The 20,714-nt window shown below is 34.3% G+C and overlaps 1 protein-coding gene across 2 annotated transcripts; it reads right to left on the bottom strand.

Annotated features, from left to right (window-relative positions):
* Positions 1-4,523: 4,523 nt before the first annotated feature.
* LOC105322435 (putative ammonium transporter 3) lies at positions 4,524-18,223 on the bottom strand. Of its 2 annotated transcripts, none has more exons than XM_034469481.2 (9): positions 17,963-18,223; positions 9,858-10,121; positions 8,934-9,222; positions 8,628-8,699; positions 8,485-8,544; positions 6,667-6,743; positions 6,447-6,560; positions 6,207-6,328; positions 4,524-6,107 (listed from the first exon to the last, which is right to left on the bottom strand). In XM_034469481.2, exons 1-9 carry the CDS (start codon positions 18,051-18,053, stop codon positions 5,496-5,498), a joined length of 1,701 nt encoding a protein of 566 aa, XP_034325372.1. In that variant the 5' UTR covers positions 18,054-18,223; the 3' UTR covers positions 4,524-5,495. The 2 variants fall into 2 exon arrangements, with proteins under 2 accessions (XP_034325372.1, XP_019920482.2); XM_020064923.3 differs by lacking the exon at positions 17,963-18,223 and adding an exon at positions 14,697-14,989.
* Between the last annotated feature and the right edge of the window lie 2,491 nt (positions 18,224-20,714).

The following is a 20,714-nucleotide window of genomic DNA, read 5'->3' as shown; positions in this document are numbered from 1 at the left end:
GAAATGGGCCACGTCCTGCTTGTGATCCAGGTCTGTTGCACATAGTTGATTACATCCTTTAGAGGTTCATCCTGAACAGAAGCGCTGATCTTCTCAAAGGAAGGCTTGATGTGCTCCTCAGGGATGAGAGGGAGGGCCATCAGTATCCTTATACACTTGTTGATGTCATCTCTTTCCCTGTAGGCAACCTGAAACACAATAAAAAACAAGTATTCCTTTTAAAGGAATGATCGGCAATAATGATATATTGATAGCAAGAACAGGCACGTAGCATCTCACAGCAACAATTTTTTAAAATTTATATATAAAAATTGGAATTATCATGGAGTTGCCCCCCCCCCCTCCACTTTATTGGGAGCGAATTAGGATTTTGAAGATTTTGGGAAAATCAATTTTTATTTTTTTATTTTTTTTTTGCTTGTCAACATTTTTTGGATGAGTTCCCCCCCCCCTCCCCCACTTTCAAAAACGATGCTACGGGCCTGAAGAAGCAATCAACATGATCAGTTTGATGTAAAATAATTTAAAAAGCATTGTATCTTTAAAAAATATAGAATATTTTGAATCTGTACACCATAATTTCATCATTATAACCCGTCAACAAATTTAATTTTGAAATAAATTTGGGGAAAGCCGTTCGTAAACTCCTTGTTTAATATTTTTAACGTAATTATTAAATGTTAACGTATCTTCTTCTTCAGAATACTGAGTATGGCTCTAAAAGAGCATTAACACGTATACAAAGAAAGAGTACGTTGTGTTAAAATAATTTAATGCGACTGAAAAACATTGAATGCCATCATAACTTGCTATTGAGGTCGCATTATAACGTAACCTTATTTATAAATCAAGCCGTCTTCCTAGCTACTATTATGCAACATCAATAGATCGAGGTCAGTTCATGGAGCATCTTCTTATGATTGAGGTCAGTTCATCGAGGTCAACAGGTGGCACCTTAATGTACGGCGGTCAAGGTCTTATTAGAAATAATAAGCACTGAATTAAAGAATTAATATGTCATTCTAAATAAGTATTTTTCACACGGTGACAATACCCTCTTGCCCCCCCCCCCCCCCCCCCAATACGTCCTCGTGTTTCCGATAGTTCTTTGCACTCCTGGTAGCTCTTCCGGTACATGGATGGGTTATCGGATAAGCACGGCGAGGATTTTGTGTTTGGAGATGTTGTCATGGATGACGTTGTGGTCCAGATTGAGCGCGGTATGAAGCTTTTGGTCTCTCGATTGATGCTTTATGATCTTTCAAATGCATTGATTCAAGTTTGTCTTGCAATGTGACTTGGAGCTCTGCTTGTTTTATCCTCGCTCCCGCCAGATCTTCTTATTGGGCACCGAGTTCTTCACTCTGTTTCTTGATGGAATTGTCTTTTTCCAACATGTGACGTTTGAGGGTTTTTCGATCACGTTTCCATTTGTTCCTGAAAAAGTCCGCTTCTGCTTTACTGGATGCCGCCTGCTCTCTATATGTTTGGTTTCTGTTTCGATCATTTCACAATGAATTTCATTTACATTTACGGTTGCAAATGGCATTTCGTGTAAAGTGTTTCTTTTACTTCGATTTTTGTTGAATTTTTAATACATTTTCTATCCCTAGTTTGTTTTCTGTCAGATTTTCTTTTCCCGACTTCTTCTGTTTGTGTTCCAACTGTGCGAGTTGTAATGGAAGAGACGACCGGCACCCCCGGAGTTCCTAATTCTGCACATCCGCGCACAATGTCCTTTTCTACCGCACTTGAAAATCTAGATGAACTGGCGCTGCAGATGTTCCATCCATGCCTTAATCCACAGCGTCCACACGGTTGTAGAGGGAAGCGCGGCCGGACTGGATGCATCCACGCAGAGCTTAGGGGAAAGACGAATTACATGGATTGGGGATTGTTCGCTGCTGTGAGTAGGTACTGGAATCCGACTACTACAAAGTATAAGTAGCAACCCCGGGTAACTTCACCCTTAGGAATTCTCCAACAAATATGACCGATAAAGATCCAAACTTGTCGTTTCTACACGATCTATGCAGCCGGCATGGACAATACAAGGTCCAGTCTTCAACTGATGATCAATGTGAATGACGACTACTTTATAAGCAAGGCATATAAAGGGGAATAAGTAGAGTTACTCTTGACATAAAAGATAATTATATATAATTTAATTACAAGAATTACTCAGGATTAATTGACGATTTCATAACAAGTGGCACCTTAGTGTCCAGGGGTCAATGTCTAATTAGAACACTGAATTAAAGAAGCAATATGTCACTCTAAATAAGTATTTTTCAGATGGTGACAATATCCAGATGGTTTCCGGAATTTTTTTTAGGAACTTTCGTTGATTATTAATTAGCGAAGCCTGATTGAGAAAAAATGAAAACAAATTGGTAATCCTCAAGTACCCATGATGTTTAAAATATATAAAACAAAAGACAGTACTCTTCTGATTTATGGGTATTAAAGACCAAAAATTTCGAGTCTATTATTTTAATATAGTAGTATAGATGTTAGTGTCGTAATATTTGTCATTTTTCTAATTTTAAAGACCAAATGTAAATTCATCCAAATTAATACGAGGGCAGATGCGACTATTGCAATGGTACACTAGTTTTAGAGAAAGAGGTCACAGCATTCAAGATTTGACCATCTATCATAGATTCTGTCGAAGATTGAAACTCTGTTGCATAGTTTTGTGCTGATTTGTCATTTGAATTTAAGTATTGTTTTTTATCAGCAGCCACAAACATAAAATGATTGATTGAAAATTTGGAAATTTTAGGATCATGGCGGATAAAAAAAATTTAGTTGCATAAGACAAAAGGGACATTATTTGTGATTCGTTGACCTAAAGGACAGTCAAGAGCAACCATGGGGTACATAAGAGTGTAAGAGGGGGTTAGGAGTAATCACTGTAAAATGTTGGTGCCATGTGTATGTGCAAAGTACTGGGGTACATCCATGAGTTTTGTGGCATGTGAAGAAGATGAGTTAATGGGGACCGGGAACAAGTAAAATATTATATAATAACAATGGTTGTTTAACTGTGTAGATTGGAACTTTAAGCGTCAAAAACAAAATAAAAATGGGGATCTTTATAAATTATGCTAAACTGTCCACAATGCTTTGGATCTGAAGAAGGAAGGATGTAATTACCTTAGGAGAGATCAAATAAGGCAGGTGTATCCCCTCGATAAGTTCATAAATACTTGACACGGTATAAAGACTATTGTAGATAAGCTGGTGCATTTGTTTGTTTTATAATAAGTTGTTCCAGCATACAAACTCATGTTCCACAGAGTCAACCGAGCTGTGTAAATGTGTGTTAAAACCACAATGTCTGTTAGAACCACTGTGTCTTGATGGCTTTTCTGTACCGTATATCATTAAATCTGGCATCAACTGTGGATATAAAAGAGGGAAAATGCTTTTTTAAAATGACAGTGGTTGTGGCAATTTGGGCTTTGTTTCGATTCAGGGTTTGCATATGTCTTTGTAATGTTGCAATATCATCGGGAGTTGCTGCTCCGAAAAGTGATTTAGATATCTGTCCTATGAAATCTAATATTCGACGCTTGTGTCAAGATAAACCGATTTAAGTCATAGGTTTTCGAAGATGACTGTTGAATTAGCATATGGATATCATACACAGTTGTATTCAGGTTTGTCATGGTTTAAGTCCGCATTGCGTTGAGTGTTTAATTACATGGTATCCGTACTTACACTGAGGGGCTTTGTTACAATACAGCTCTGGTTCACGACTAGAGGAAGAGAACAATAATATCTCACTTTAATGTTCCACTTCTTCTGACTTATCGATGCAAGTCAATTCATATGCTACATGAAAAGATCAACCGCATGTCCACCTGACATTAGGTGTATGGGACGTAGTATAAGAGATTACAGTCGTAACTTCATTGTTTATTTCTATTAATAAAAAAAGAAAAAATCTGTAGTTTTATTTTGTAATTGTTTTATTTCTAAGACATGTACATGAGAATAGGGGCAGTAAAAAACGCTTATGCGATGTAGTTGGTGAATGGTCTCATTTCATCAGCAACCATTTATACTGGTGTGGTGTATTCAACATCCGATACGGTTATCTGAAATGTCAAACTCCATACTACAATGTACGTTGTAGATGTTCACGAGGGACATGACGAACTCTGATGTTCACGAGGGATATGGCGATCTCTATCCGAGATGTTTACGAAGACCTCTATTTGAAAGTTACACAAAAAGTAAGGTTACTCCTATTATGACAAATTTAATGTTGCCTATTGCAAATGTTAAAACTGTTGTCTCTTACCGGTATCTATATAAGCATGTACGATTCAACATGTTTTTGATGTCTGTTTTAAAATTGGAGACAGTTTAAAAAGGGGGAGTGTTGATTAACGACCTCCAAAGACATCTTCATGTTGACCAGAAATCTAGCATGAAATCGTGCATGAGTCGTTTACTCTGCTGTGCCTTTTTACTTCACACAGATGCAGGCTAGGTAAATACACCAAAACGAATAAAGATCAATCATGTAGATCTATTTTTCAGAAAATAAATTAAAAAATTCATAACAAACATCTTAGGGTATTCTTGCAAGTATACTCAAGACAGACGAGCATGACAAAAGATGGGAATAATCAATTCGCAGTTTCACATGCCAAAGAAAGAAGTGAAAAAGGTCTAGCTAATGAAGTGAAAGTTGATAAAACATTCGGTGAGTATTAATTATAATATAATATTACTGTATACAGGGTTATTTTCGTCCCGTGTAATTTTTGCCCTTTTACACTAGCAAACGGTTTCGTCACGTCTTGAATTCGCCCAGATGCAAATGTGTTAACAGAGATATTATTTGCAATATAGAATTCGCCCAGTCTTGAATTCGTCCGCTGACAACGAGGGCGAAAGGGGCGAAAATAAAACTGGGGCGAATATTTCCCTGTAAACAGTATTTTCTCACTCTTAAGCTTTAACACTTTTGCTTATTTTAGAGTACATTGCCGATCTTTAAAACGCTGTGATGGATTTGTGATAGCTAAAAGACAAAAGATAATTGAAGTCACATTAAGGTCGTTCCCAGAGATACCAAAATCCACACTATTTCTGACTTGGAATTTTTGTCTTAAAGCTGTCACTACACAAGCTGGCAAAATTCGGCGGTCCTGTCTTTCTAATGAATAAATTTTGCAAACCGAAGTATTCTAAATTTCGATACATCCTGAAAACAGCATAATTAACTAGATTTCTTCTATATTATGAAACGAGCCAGTTCTCTTTCGATTACCGGACAGGGGTTATTTTGACTGCATCGAACTGATACGGGTGTACTACAAAATCAGGTATATCGTAAGAAAACAAGAGTCCTCTATATGTCAGTGATATTAAGCAGACTTTGGTAAATAACATTGTGTAAAATCACTTTTTTCATAACGTTGTTTACAAAATTCTTATGTTTATTTTACGTGCAAGAAGTAAAAGAAACACTCTCGTTATACATAAGTCACTGTTATGTTGTCTCTGTTTGTTTCTTCAACATACTTGCAAGATGGTATGGAGGGGTAGGGCAAATTACCCTGAAGATCATAAATCTCGTTGTCATGGCTAATTGGTAAATTTGGCGTAACGTAATCTTTTGGACTAAACAAAACAGGATTTTTTCTAGTTTTACACCAATTCATGATGTTTTTTAACAAGGTCAGTGGTGAATTCTTTTCGGATACATCAACCTCATCACTAAGAGACACTGGCAATTGATAATGTAGACTATCTTTGCAACTTCCACTTTGAGTTGAAAACCGTCTGCCGTATACGTGGCTTTGTCTTCGGTGCATCGTTGCGATTGGTTGGTCATAATGACGTATGATATCTGGCTCCTCTTTACTGGCTTGTTCTGATTCGATCATTCGGGTCTTTTTATTGTAAAATACGCCCCCTATCGCATGTTCCACAATATCCGCTCCGATGATCTCTTCTTCGAGACTCACCCTTAGGCCAACGGTGACCTGGATCAGCTTTAAGAAAACTACAGACGTAACGACTGTCCATCCACAAATAGAAACAACAGCAAGAGCTTGAATCCCAAGCTGTCGAAAATCACCAGACTAAAAGTAAATAACAGAAACTTCTGAAAATTTAAGTAATCAACTCATTTTAAATCAATTTCAAATAACAGTTGTACATTTGTTTATTGGGTTACTTACATAAACCAACCCTGGGCGAATTCTGTCCAATTGCATAGCGTCAGTCAGCTCGTCTTTCTCAGTAAGAAATCCGGATGCAAGTAGACTAAACATTCCACTAGCAGCATGAGTTCCGACACAGCCTGAAACAAAGGTAAATAATATCTTTTGATAAAAAAAATTCTAAACTAACTCTCTCTCTCTCTCTCTCTCTCTCTCTCTCTCTCTGATTTTCTCATTACATTGCTCTAATATACTTACCCACAGGATCATCTATCTTAAGCTTGCTCAGAAGCTCACAAACTCCATTGGTAATCAAACTCGAACACACCCCAATCACCAGGGCTTCCCATGGCTTTGCGAGGGCACAACTTGCTATTTATAGAACAAATTATGTTGATAGTTTTATTCCCGCTTTGCTGTTGTAAATTTAACTTCTGCAATGCTTAAAATATAGAAAATTGCTTTGAATGTTCCTTACCCGTAATCCCCACAAGCGACCCTAAAATTCCATTGATAGTGTAGCCCACATCAAACCTTCGTTGTTTAAATATGTAGCTGTAAGAAAATTAATCATAGTGCATTATTTTTTATTCAATTTTTGAAAGACAAACCCACAAGGGATTCCTTAAAACGTTGATGCAAAATCTGCGGATAGTTTGTTTAAACTTATGTAATATTTTTCAAGCAATTGGCTGTGATTGAATATTCGCTTTTACCTCAAAACAAATGCGACCAAACTACGTTACTTTTTATTGTTAATTAACGTTTATTTATACATAGGCTATAATCAATAGTTTTGTATTAAGACAGGCGAATTTTTTTTACTTTTGAGGTATAGTCATCATGGGTTTTTTTTAAAATTCATAGCCAACACACGGATTGACTTCAAACATTAGAATGTCGAGGTAGACTTCGTTCCATGAAGAAGTGTCCAAAGGGCAACTCTTATTTGACTCATTCCTTTACAAAACTTATTCATAATTTTTTTTATTAAGCTCATTTTATTTTATATAAACAAAATGAAAATTAAAATTCTGATAAAGATAGTTTTACTAAAAACTGTTTGTTTGCGGTTTCTACGGGAATTACGAAAGCCATCATTGTACCTCATTAAACCATATTGTAAAAACCGATTGAGTCACAAAAGAAGCGTTTTGTTATTGTTACAATATAAATCAATGATAAGCATGATGATTTCAGATCGAACTCACCGCGTTCTACTTAGATTGTTTTAATTCGGTTGCACTGTTTAACAGACAGTACCGATTTCTAACAAAAACGATTTGCTAAATTATTTACAAGGTGAACTAGAAACGGTATTAAAACATCAATCCCATGGCACCTCCAACGGTTATGATATGTATTCATCGGTCTTATCGATTCTCTAGCGAACTCTAAGGACAACGAAATTGGATATTGCAACGATGAATTGAAAAATTAAATCAAGATTTGATTCTATAAATCACAAATACATAATTAATATTTTCAAATCCCAAGCGGTAATTGAAGAGACAAAAGAAAAAAAACATAGTTTGCTTCATTGGTGTACCTGATATTTCCATTCCTATGATATGCAGATTGATGATGTTTGGTGACATTTGGAATAAAATATCAATAGAATATGCTATTTTGCTAATCAACCCGTCTTTACTGATTGCAAAGTCTTAAAAGGATTTCATGGTTTGCTAAGTGAACAGATTAAAAGACATTAGTGATAAATGTCCGAAGTTCTATTGACTTCGGTACATAAGTGCACCATAGACTTCTTTTATTAGTGGTTATGTATGTCTTGAGACAGACATTTATTTACCTACATTGTACATGTATATGTATTTGTTTTTGTACGCCATCGTGTGTCATCCTCTAACATTTGAATCATTTTATTTTCAGCGTCGTTTCCAAAACATCCAGGATTATCTTGGTCGAATTTGGTTTGAGCAACTTATGTAGGAAAAATTGTGAAAAGTAAGCAAATAGTAAATAGTGATAATGAGCAAAGAAGCTTTTACAACAAATGTAAAATTTCTAGCCCTGAAGTCAGGTTGGGCTTTAATGGTCACAGTGAATAAGCAATACTTTCAATATCTTAATATTCTCTACTACTGGACAAACAGCAGACAAACTAAGCCGGACCCAAACATTTCAAAGAAAGGTGTAACTGAGGTGGCGCAAAACTAGTAATCGACGCAAGACCAGAACGCCGAAGAAGGCGTGTCACCACGCTTCGTTGTTATATAAGTAGTATGTTATGAATATTCTTTTGATCTGTATCAAAATCGATATAAATTGTACACACCTGGTCATGGTCCCTACGATGCCGCCAGCAACAGAGGCCAAAGTCGTCGTTACAGCTGATCTAAAATACCAAAATTACAATGTTAGCAGCCATAACGATGGATATTTGAATACTAGTGAATTATTGGTGATTTTTCTTTTTACCTTGCCGCAAGTTTCCACTTTAGCCCGGATATACCAAATGTGCTTCCACAGTTAAATCCGAGCCAACCCCACCTACAAAAATAATACTTTTTCATTAAAATATTTCATGAATGATTGAATCATTGCAGGATTAAAATCAAATCACGAGCAAAATGGGACGGTCTCTAATATTTATTACATGTATATCAATAAACAAGAAAAGAAAGATTTGAATTGTAAACACTATGAAATTACAAATGAATTCGTGAGAACAATATTTCGGTTACATGTAATGATAATACATGTACGTAGATTCTTTCAACTAACCACAGCATGAACATTCCAAGGATGGCATTTGTTGGACTTCCCATCGCGGGCTGTTCATTTTTGTCCGTGGTGAACCGCCCGTGTCTTGGTTTCAGCATTAAAGTTGCTACTAAACCTGTGACTCCGCCCACAAGGTGGACTGGTCCTGCCCCCGCAATGTCAATCACGCCCATTTCATACAACCAGCCACCGGGCGCCCAGACCCAATGGGCGGGAATGCAGAAGATGAAAGTGTTCAACATGGAGAATACGATGTAAGCATCTAAACGAGTTCTCTCCGCCATTGAACCTTATAAATAAAAACGAGAATATTGATGATTTTTTAAAAGAGCTATTTTAAAATATCGGTTGCTGATGTTTTGTTCTATGTCTAATTAAGCCAATGGTTATATTGATACATGTATATATGAAGTCTAGTCAACAAAACATTAAAGAAAATAAACGTAGCATGATTAAATTGGCAATCAGTCAGAGCAAAATAAAAACGATTTTGATGCTAGTTAAGAGCGTTAAGCTTGCATGACACGAAAGATGATAAAAGAAGGAGCAATTAAGCTATTTCTTCCGGGTCTTTCATTTTTTTATCCACGTCTGATGCTGACAACATAGTTTTTAACAAGATAGGATTACGAAGCAGAATAAACCATGACGAAAGAAAATCGAACTGTAAATCGATTACCTGTTTCCAAAAATAACTATTTTTAGTACATGCGTATAATTATGTAAAATATGTTTGTGTACCTGTATCGATGCACAAAGAATAAGGCACACAATATAGTTATGTTGTTGATAACAACCCCAACCCCCCCCCCCCCCCCCCCCCAAAAAAAATGCACCATTGCTGTTAGCAAAACTCTTTATGAGACAAAAGCTAACAATTGTTGAAGACTTAATTAAGCGACGCCAATAACATTGCCTACTTACCTGACACAATAGTAGTTGCCGTCGTTGCAAACGATGACTGGAAGAAGAACTTGGAATAGGTCCATCCTAACTCCGAGGAGTTGGCATGAACAAAGAAGTCGCCCCAACCACAGAAAGGATTTGCTCCAGGCTCGTCCCCAAAGCCCAGGCCATACCCAACCATCCAGAACGTCAATCCCCCGAACATGACATCGACGGCGTTCTTCATCATGATGTTGACCTCATTTTTCACCGTCACCGAGCCGCTCTCCAGCAGACCAAACCCTTGAAAACGGGCGTTGTGTGTTTATTTCAAAGAAAAATTGTATTTCATCTACATTCATTATAGTCGCTAAAATATTTGATCTGCAGGTTATTTGGCCGACTATTTAAAAAAACAAAGTATCTTTAACAGATAGAATTAACCCCTTCACGGTTAAATGCGGTACTGCTCTTTTGCAGGGTGACATAGTTTGGTGAAAAATCACCTAACGTCAATTGTTTCATTTACGTCATTTAATTATCTATCTATTGAAATTTCGGCAAAGTATATCATTTTGCCCTGCAAGATAGCAGTACCGCAGTTATCGTGAAAGGGTCTAATATCTTTTAATTAAAGTAACGTTAATTAAGAAACCTATATTATAAATACCTGAATAATAAATGTATTGAGGCTTATTTTAAACTGGTATATTATCTTTGTATATCGCTGGTAAATTTTGAAACAATCTGATAGGGATGTTTGTACGGGGTCTAATTCATCATATACAGACGATTAATGCATTTTAAATATGAATATTTTTTTTTAAATTATTATCCAATAATGAAGAGGACTTTTTTTCATTTATAAAGAAACGCTTTCAACAACAATGTTGAAGGGACTTATTATGTTTCCGGTTTCTCGTGACAATTTCGGCTCCATATGAATATAGATAAAGTTTTAAATTCTTCAATGCCGACGTAATTGTCTAATACTAGTCTGCAAACTCCATACAAGAATAACAAAATAACAAAAAACTTTCCCATCAAATATAATGCTTGCTTTATCATGTCCCTCGGTACTAAACTGTGTCCATGCAAATTTAATGTGTTACACCTCCGGGCGAAGCTTCCCCCGACTTTGATGAAGTTTAACCCCGCTAAATAATGCATTGAAATGAAACACTTCAGTATATTTGATACATGAACCACACAGGGACATTTTATTCGCAATGAACTTGTTTGTTTCCAGACAAATTTGAAAGACTATACAAGTACGAAGAAATTCCACACAGACAAACACATACATATATGCTAGGTATGTAGATTATACTCAAGAGATTGAGGTATGTAGATTATACTTTAAAAAAAAGTGTTTTAGTTTCCTCAAGCGTTTTGCCAGTAATCACAGAATCGCTGGCTCAAATGTCGATGTGATAGCAAGTAGCTATCGTAGCCCAATTTGTGCACTCACCGAGGCCCTTGCTTTGAGAGGATTTAGCTTAATATTTTTTTTTCACTTCTGTAAAACAAGGGATTACTCCAGTAAGTCATAGGCTCGTGTAAACATATCTGTTGTTTATTCTCTTTCAGCCAGAGTGAAACCAAAAAAAATTAATACTCATAAAAATTCTTTGAAGTAATCTTATCTTAAAATTGATTATTTCATTAAATACATCAAAACTATTCCTCGCTTGAAATAAAAAAGAAAGTTCTACAGATTATAGTAATATGGTGTTTTTTTTTGTTATTTCAATTTAAAAATATGCCTTTACTTTGAGTTCCAATCGTTAAATTAATGAGGCCTTATTACTGTAAACCTTATAGCAAAATTAAGACGAAAATAGATATAAGTACACTTGAAGTAGATTTTGTCTTATAATTTCGTAAAGGATTGTGAATCATTTATCACGACACATTAGCTATTTGTCCTATGAATGAAACGAGATTAATTGAAACATTGTATGCCTGTATATCAAAGAATAATATTATTAGGTATTTTTCGATGAAATGTAGGGCTGCGTTTTACAAAAGAACTTACAATTAAGTCTTTCAGTCCCATAGAATGATGTACAATGCAATTTGTATCTTTAATGATACAACACCATTTGTTCTAAACAATTTCAATAGTATTAGAGTAACTTTTTTGTATTTATTTCAATTTATTGATAGCATTGAATTTATTTTAACACTTTTGAATATGGTCCTTGGTCTCACTTTCTTTTCTAAAAAAAAAACTCCAGCCCCGAGAAGGATAATTAGCGCCACACTGTTTACTAGGGTTTTACATATTTTCCGTATACTGTAAACAACTGTTAATTGCCAACAACTTTACTCCCCGATTTGCCAATCATAAACTGTATTACAACGACCTTTATCTTGAGGCATTATTCACTGGAAAATCCAAATGTGCGTGTGAGTTAATGATTATTTTGAGGAAATTCCTCGCAGCAAGAAATATATGAGATGGAAAGATTTTCACAAACTCGTAACCTAATGAAAAAGAAAGTTTGACAAAGTAGGCCATCCGCTAATTATTTTGTTGAATTTTCATATTGTGCGACATTTAATTGAGTTCCAAATACAGTAGTGTTATTAATCATTCATTTAGACATGTAAATAATCAGAGTTTTAATAGCAACTAATTCAAAACTTTGGCAGCTACTGTCTAGTAAACTTAGTAAGTGGGGGAAAATTGTATACCCCGGTATAAGTCATCATTTATTAACAAAATGAAAATGATTTTGATAGATTCAAATAAAAAGTGGGGTTTTTTTCAGGAAATATTTCCAAATGAATAGATGAATATATAAATTCTATAAGTAGAAACACTGAAGTCATATAAAGTCAGGATCGTTAATAAATGTTGATTTTTTAGTAAAAGGATGCTGACAAGAAGGGGTAAAGCAATGCTTTCCAGATCTTTGTACAGTTAAAATGTAGTGGCATTACGGATACTGATAGTCTTACCAACAAAGACACAGGCCACAGAACATGTATGTGCTAGCACGATAAAGATTCATATATAGTTGACGAAACCAGACCGTAAGCCCCAGGTTCAAGTGTCCTCAAGCGAGTCTAGCAGCACCCTTGTGGTTTCAATGAAATTAAATCACCTAAAATATCAGCAGTATCGTGGATTCCCATATTATATTTACGTTGTATCATTGCTTTATAACAATGAAAAATGTATCAGTGTTCCTATGCAATATAAATGATATGATCAAAAGGAATTATCATACTGTGATTTTTTAAAGAGGGTTATAAACGGGAGATGTCGCCCTATAAATATAGATTCGGGTATATATTTAACTCTTAACCAAGGAATGGTACACGAACTAAAACAACGAATTTTATTTACATATCTACAATATTATTGCAAATATCAAACAGAAAGTAAATGTGGAAACCAAACAATTTGATTAATTTGTCATGTTCTAGATTTTGAATTTACCGGGTGGCATTAAATGCAAATTTTACAACATGACAAATTGTTTAAATAAACATTCACGACTTTCTTAATGTTACATTGTTACTTGCAGTTATGATTTCACAAAACTGGTTAGCTAAAAACCGACTACATTAATTACATGTATGATTCTTTGCATTCTAAAGTAAAATGAAATTCATCGCAGAGTTTGTTGCAGTTGCATAAACTACAATAACGTTCACTCCTGCATGCATTCGTGAACCGAATTAAAAATCAACGTTCAAAAGTAAAAATAAACTTCGTATAGAATGATAGAATTACATCCACTATACCCTGTCCCAATAAATCTGTCCCAAGTTTCTATAGTTTCTGGCTTCCATCACTTTTTACTTAATATATCGATATTCATACATATGTTTGTGTACAAACTGCGTTTGTATGTGTATTTTCGTAAAAATTCGTCAAAAAGTGAAGGAAGCAGTAACCGAGAACTATGAGTATGATTCCCTCTATTTCTTATGGAAATTGATTCAAAGCTCTATTTTTGACAGGTCAAAACCTTCAGCAACGTAAGAAAAATCACGGACTGTACGAAATATTCATTATAATGTCAGACTCAAATTCCATATTCATTTTAGACTTTTTTTTATCTAACGTGCTGGTGTACTTTAAACAATTATTTAGTAACGTTTACGATTAATTTGTTAAAAAGAAGATGTAAATTTAAACAACTTAATGCTTTCTTTGATGATTCATGCGGGTTATGAAGGTAGCGATCATTGCAGATAAAATTTACATAACCCGTTAACTGCAGTGATCAATACCTTAATAACCCGCATGAATCATCAAAGCAAGTATTTTATTATTGATATAACTGGAAATCTTTCGAAATCTGCTTATCTGACCTTCCCTCAAGAGTTAGGAAACGAAACAATTTTTATTTGATGTTCATTATATGGAATATGTAATTTTACAAAGGTTATCTTTCATCCATAGAAAAAACCTGTTTCGCTGATATCGTAAGTTTCAATTTGAAACGTATCTGAAGACCGTATAAATACCAAATGAATTGGATTCAAACTATTTGTCAAAAATGCATTTCAAATGAAAAATCTAACTACAGCAGTAGTTAATAAGTGTTAAATTTGTAATTTATGAAATTCAATAATCCAACCAATTTCAAGAACACTGCACGTAAAGCTCACAAGAATGATCTCTCATTTACCTCTCAAAATGATATTAAAAGCCAAATAAAAAAACACCCTACAAATCATAACAAAACCTAGTATGCAAGAGTTGTATCTTCACGTTGATGTTCCGAAAAAGAGATATCCATAATTATGTGTTCAAATCTAGATTAAGAATGTACTAAGTTATCAAATGCAACTTGCTTTTCAATTATAATGTTTTCTATTATGATAAGAAAAAAATTATCAAGTAAACCTACTTACCAGATTGCATCGTAAAAATTATAAAGGTGCTAGAAAGAATCCAAATAGAGTCGTTTTGGGGGTCTTCGAATTTTTCTTTAGTTGCATTGGGAATCATTTTGTGTGTTCCGGGTACCGTATCCCACAGACTCGGTTCAATGTTTGCGTTTGTAGGTAGGCGAGGTTTCCTAATGAAGTTTTTCTGTTTTAAATGTGATTTTAAAACGACGAAGTTGATGGATCGATTTCTGATCCCAGCCGAAGTTTTGATCCTGAATTAGGATGATGTTGATCACAGAATATCTAAAATACCTCGTCACAAAGACTGATGTATAATTAAATATTACTAACTGGAAACCTTTAAACATCGGTATCTAACAATTTTGCCATTATCTTTTTATCCTGATTTCTCTCTGTGTGTTTCTGTGACTGTTGCATGCAGATAACTCTTCGCACAGCCATTCCATTTCGATTTTTGAAAAAAAAATAGTATTGGTTTTATGGATTACGTGCATTATATTTTTTAAATGGTATTTTATTTATACCCCCGTTCTTAAACAGAGGGGAGAAATGCTGTTTAATTCTTGTGTATCTATTTGTATGTTCGTACCAAATTTCTGTCGCTTTTTTCTTCAGCAACTATCAATCGCAGATGCTTGAAATTTTAACACACTCTTTGTTTAAGAATGCACTACTGTGAAATTCATTTTCGTTCCAATCAGATGTCAACTTCCGGTTAAGTGATGGCTTTGTTTTTAACACAAATTTTGGAACAAAATTAGATTTCTAATGCGGGTTATGTATTTTTACTGCAATGTCGCCACCTTCATATCCCGCGTGAATCACCAAAGAAAGCATTTTATTGTTTACATGTACGCTCCAATAGCAATGTAACATGTATGAGATACGGAGATTAAAAAATATTTTTTTTAATAGAAGCAATTTATGTGTATTGAACACATTAAACTTTCGGTTTGTCGTACGCATGTTTTCCAATATTAGTACTAGCAGTGAGCGTATTAAATTTATATATAATACGTTAGCTTCACAAACCATATATAAATATGTTTTGTGTGTATATAAGTATTAATAAAAATGAATAAAATCCACGTGTTTGAAAATTTTGTTTGTTAAAGTTGTATCGCCTTATCTCGTAGGATAATTAAATGTGACGTTAACAGTAGAATTAACTTTGATCTTTGATCAGCCTTGTGTTAATAAAAGATAGGAACAAAATTAGAAACCTAATGAACGGTTAAGAAATCATGCATTTGAGAGAAGAGGACGTAAATAAAAATGTGTCCACTCACGTTCATAATTGGTTTATAGAGAAAATTATTAAAGAAATCATCATAAAATTCTTGAAAATGGGCCCTGGTATTTCTGTTTGCTTGCTTCAACTTATGCCGAAGTCAAATGATCCCTGGCGCAAGTGACAAGTATGATTTCAATAGAAAATTGCAGGAAGTAAAGCTTATATTAGGTCGAGGCCAGTAAATGAGAGAGAGAGAGAGAGAGAGAGAGATGTATTTCAATTTTTTGTGTTTAAACCTCAATTACTTTTCAGATTAAAGAGGCCGTATTTATTAGGTCATCCATTTTAATTACTTGAGATGAAATTGATACACGCAAGATTAGTTTTTCGGATTTTGATTACTCTTGTGCTCCGTGCAGACATTATCCTGTTCAGTCTGTCATGCAGGTAATGAGGTTTTATTTGTGATGGTTATGTAATGGTTCTACATAATGGTTAATCTGGTGATATAGTGATTTTTAATTTCCTCCTCTACTTTATCTATAATTTGGATTTGTGTTTAAACCCCTGAAGAGAAGGACAAACAGACAGACAGAATTCTGTTGTTGCTAGTTAAAGAGAGTTAGATGATGGTGTCCATTTTCCGACTATTTTAATCTCCTTTAGAAAGAAAGCTTTGTATTAAGATATTTGAAAATGTTAAAATTTTAAAGCTAAATTGAATAGGATTTTTTTTCTACAATATATAATAGTATATACATTTAACAAATCATATTAAAATTTAAGGTAGATCTGATTGTTAGTTGGTTGACCATACAGGCTCCTCCATTCGACAGGGCTAATCTTTATCTTTAAAAAGTTATTTTTTCTATGAGTTATTTCAATGATTTACATTATTATACATGTATAATAACCCTGTTGGTTACCTTAATTGAACTGTCTATACTTTTATGTTTTGTCCGTAGTTGTAAAACTCTTCAGTCTTCGACTTCCATCCTTTATATATGCAAAACAAACAGCCTCTAAAAACTAAACCCTATATTGTATGTGCATTTAAGGTCTTATGAGACATTTTTCGATCTTAATGTAAAAAATCAAATATTTCACCGGTTTGAAATCTTCAAACTTTGCAATATTCGACCAAAATACAAATGTTTAAAACATTCTGGGAATTGTAAAAATTAAACAAGCCTTGAACTTTTTGTCAAAGGTTTATATTTTTACACAGTCAATATGCTTGAAACTGGTAAGATTGTGACATGATTACATCAATAACTGTATCGATACAATCAGGTTATTGTTTCCAAAATATTATTAGTATTTAAATATTTACGTATAGACCCTTAGAATAGAAAATTTCAACGGAATATTTTGAGTGTAAAAGTTGTTGTTTTTCCAGTTCCTAAATCGTGGTAACTTTGATAATACAATGTAGTTATTTCGAAGTCAAAATGACAAACTATCAACACAGGACGGGAACATTACAACATTAATTATAAATCAATTTGCGTTTTATGAGGTTAATCTTGAATCTTATTTTTTTATACGATTTCTTGATTTAAAGCATATATAATTAAAACAAAAATATAGGTGAAAAAATTACAATAACAAACTGTCAACCATCTCAAAAATCCATAAAACGAAATACAAATTCAAAGCAGAGTAACACAGACCTCTAAAAAGATAGAGGTACGATCAGGTATATAGATATATAGATAAATTCGTACTTAAAACTTTAAAAAAAAATGTAAATTAAAGTGGTTTATAACGCAAATACCAAGTGTCTTGCAGATCAACACATGCAATTTTTTTGACAAATTAGGAAAGGGATAAGTTGGCTAGTTTGACATTATCATTAATTGCATCATAGAGAAACCCATACAACTTGGATATCTATAGTCTCTACAGACTACAGGTTTAAATTGTTCGTAACCTCTCACAAGTTTGCCATACCACTAAAGCAAATATATTAAATTAAGTCTGCTGACAAACTTCATTATAAGAGTACCGGTATCACTGCCATTATACTCACCAGATTGCATCGTGAAGATAATGAACGCACAAGTCAAAATCCACGTGGCATCATCCAAGGTCTCAATTCGAAACCTGTTAGGGACATCCATGCTAGTTATCGGACTATTCAATTCAACAATTGTCTCTATCACAAATCGCTATTTATCTGGTACTCACAATTAAACAAAACCTTAACATTTATGTTTGTTCACAACACGGGACAACATGGGCTTAGCCAGGAATATGCTTCATTAGATTGTTTCAAATCAATAATTGGTACTTGGATTCCACGTACACAGATTTCTTTGTATATGAAAAAGAAAAACTCACAGCATTGTAACTGTGATTTCTATTCTAAGCTGCAAATTGTGTGCAGTCTTCCTGTTTACAATTATGATACCCAAGGGGCCAAATTACCAACCCGAACAACAGTGTACTAAAAGCATGTGAAGTCTTAAACTGTATCAGGATGAGCGGAAACACTCCAAAGAACAACAAAAACTCTTAAAAGTGAAAAAAAAATATACAAGAAGACAGAAAAGATAGATCAATAAACACTAAATCACACAAGCATTCGCACATATATATTTGAAAGTTTATAATGAAAAAAAATATGAAATATTATAGTATATAATTTGAAAACACACTACACTTCTACTAAATCACTTCACTATAAGACAAAGACTTATTATTTTCTTCTTCGGGCATTAGTCCCAGACCTAGAAAAGGACAAAATCACACAAACAAAATAATCAATATTATCGTCATTGAGATTATCATATTCATCATTATCAGCACCATATCGAAACATCGTCATTAACAACACTGTCTGCTTTATCATCATCTTCATCAAAATCATAATCAAAACATTTCATCTTCATCATCATCGTCTGCTTCAGATTCTGTTTCATCATCGAAATTCCCTATCGCAATAATACGATACACGGTTCTCTTTCCGTGTCCTTGTAAGTATGTTTCATAAAAATATGCCACATAGGCTGAAGCTGGAATCAGATATGTTTCGGTATAAATGTAGATTAAAGTAGGCTTTAATTAAAATACTTTCAGTGGTTAATGATTTAAATTTTACAATATTTAACTCGAAAAAATCGAAGTAATCCCTCTAACCCACTGCTGTTTGGTAACTTTGGGGGGAAAGATTACACTTTATTTTGAAAAATAATATGTCACAACATGAAAATGTACCTTTTCATCTTAATTAACGATGCCCCCATACATGTGTTTATCTCACTGGACTGCTCTGCCGGGTATGACCTAGCACCTCTTGTTATGGTCGGCTGAGCTCATTGTAAAGAATTATGGGAAAGCTCTATTGGGTGTGTTCGATTTGCACAGTGATTGTCGCACAACTCCCCCTTAGTAAATTGTCCAACAATCTTAAATACAATATCACTGGAATGAAATGGTTTTTGTTGACTTTCAGTCCACACAACTCTATTAGATTGGTCTTTTCTCGTCAGGTCAGAAAGTATTAAGCTATGGCAGAAATATTGGGGATATTTTTTTAAATAAAAATCCGCTAAGTTCAAGAAAGCACGAACCTGTTTCTTTGTTTGAAGCACTGGCCCATTTCTGACGGATTCAATCTTGTCCATTTCTGGTTCCAACCGATGATTGTTTACCAGATGCCCCAAACAATCAATTTTTTCAAACCCAATGAAATATTTGATTGGTCTAGCAGTTTATCTGGCCTCTCCTCAGTCGTTCAAACACAACCTTTAACGTGATCAGATTTTCTTTGAATGTATCTGTGTAACAATCACTTATATCAGGTAAGCTTTACGGCCCTGTATTATAAACCCGGCTGGGTATTACCCACAATTCTATAAAACACGTGATCGTGCGTGACGTAGTAGAATTGAGCCATTTTCTCAGGTGTTCGGTCGTGTTGCAAGTGCGGCGCACGATTTATGCATATAGCTGTTTGACTAGCTTCAAAACATGGGCACGGAAAACAGACCGTGGTGAGTAATGTACAGTGCATTCGATATGTATTCTTGTTTGTTTTTTTGCATATAAAATAAAATTTTGTTGTTTAACTTATTTCTATATATAGCTTAGCTAGCATTCACAAAACTTACCTGTGTTGTTCACTCAGGTGAGACAGTGGAGAGAAAGTTTAAATACCCCATTCTTATTTTTATCGATAACTTTAAACGCCTTTTGTATTTGTATTTTTCGTCTTCTTTTTAACGTATTTTTCTACTGTGGAGATATTTTTTGGTAAAATGAATTAAATGTGTTGGGCGGAATTGAGTTCCTGGAAGTGGAAGCCATATTGGTTTCAACTTTGTTTACTTGTTACCATGCATTCGTATTTTAATGAATATAGACAGCTATAAGATATTATATACTATAGAAACATAATAACTTTGCCTATGGCTGTTTTTGAAAACTGAACATTATTAGTAAGATCATTTAGCTGTCTATTATTCATAGCTAGTAATTATCAAAAAGGGAATTTAATTTTTGGGGTTTAGATTTAAGCAATTAGTTTTGAACGAGAGTGAGTGTGCGAGTGACGGTGAAAGAGAGCGAGAATTTGTAAATATTTTCTGTTTATTTATTTTCTTGTAAATAAATTCATTAATTGAAACTGTCTTGAGTGTTATTTGGAGATCGCCTGGCTCAACCACGTTACATTTGGTGTATGGTGTCTGATGTATCAGGATCATCTGGGTTTCTTACACCATTAAAATTTCCGAGGATCAAGTCATATGACGGATTGTCAAAACACCAAGCAATCACTG

This window comes from Magallana gigas, chromosome 6 (assembly GCF_963853765.1).
Source record: "Magallana gigas chromosome 6, xbMagGiga1.1, whole genome shotgun sequence".
Lineage (NCBI taxonomy): Eukaryota > Metazoa > Mollusca > Bivalvia > Ostreida > Ostreidae > Magallana > Magallana gigas.
The sequence above is the reverse complement of the archived record's forward strand: the minus strand, read 5'-3'. Positions and strand labels throughout refer to the sequence as shown.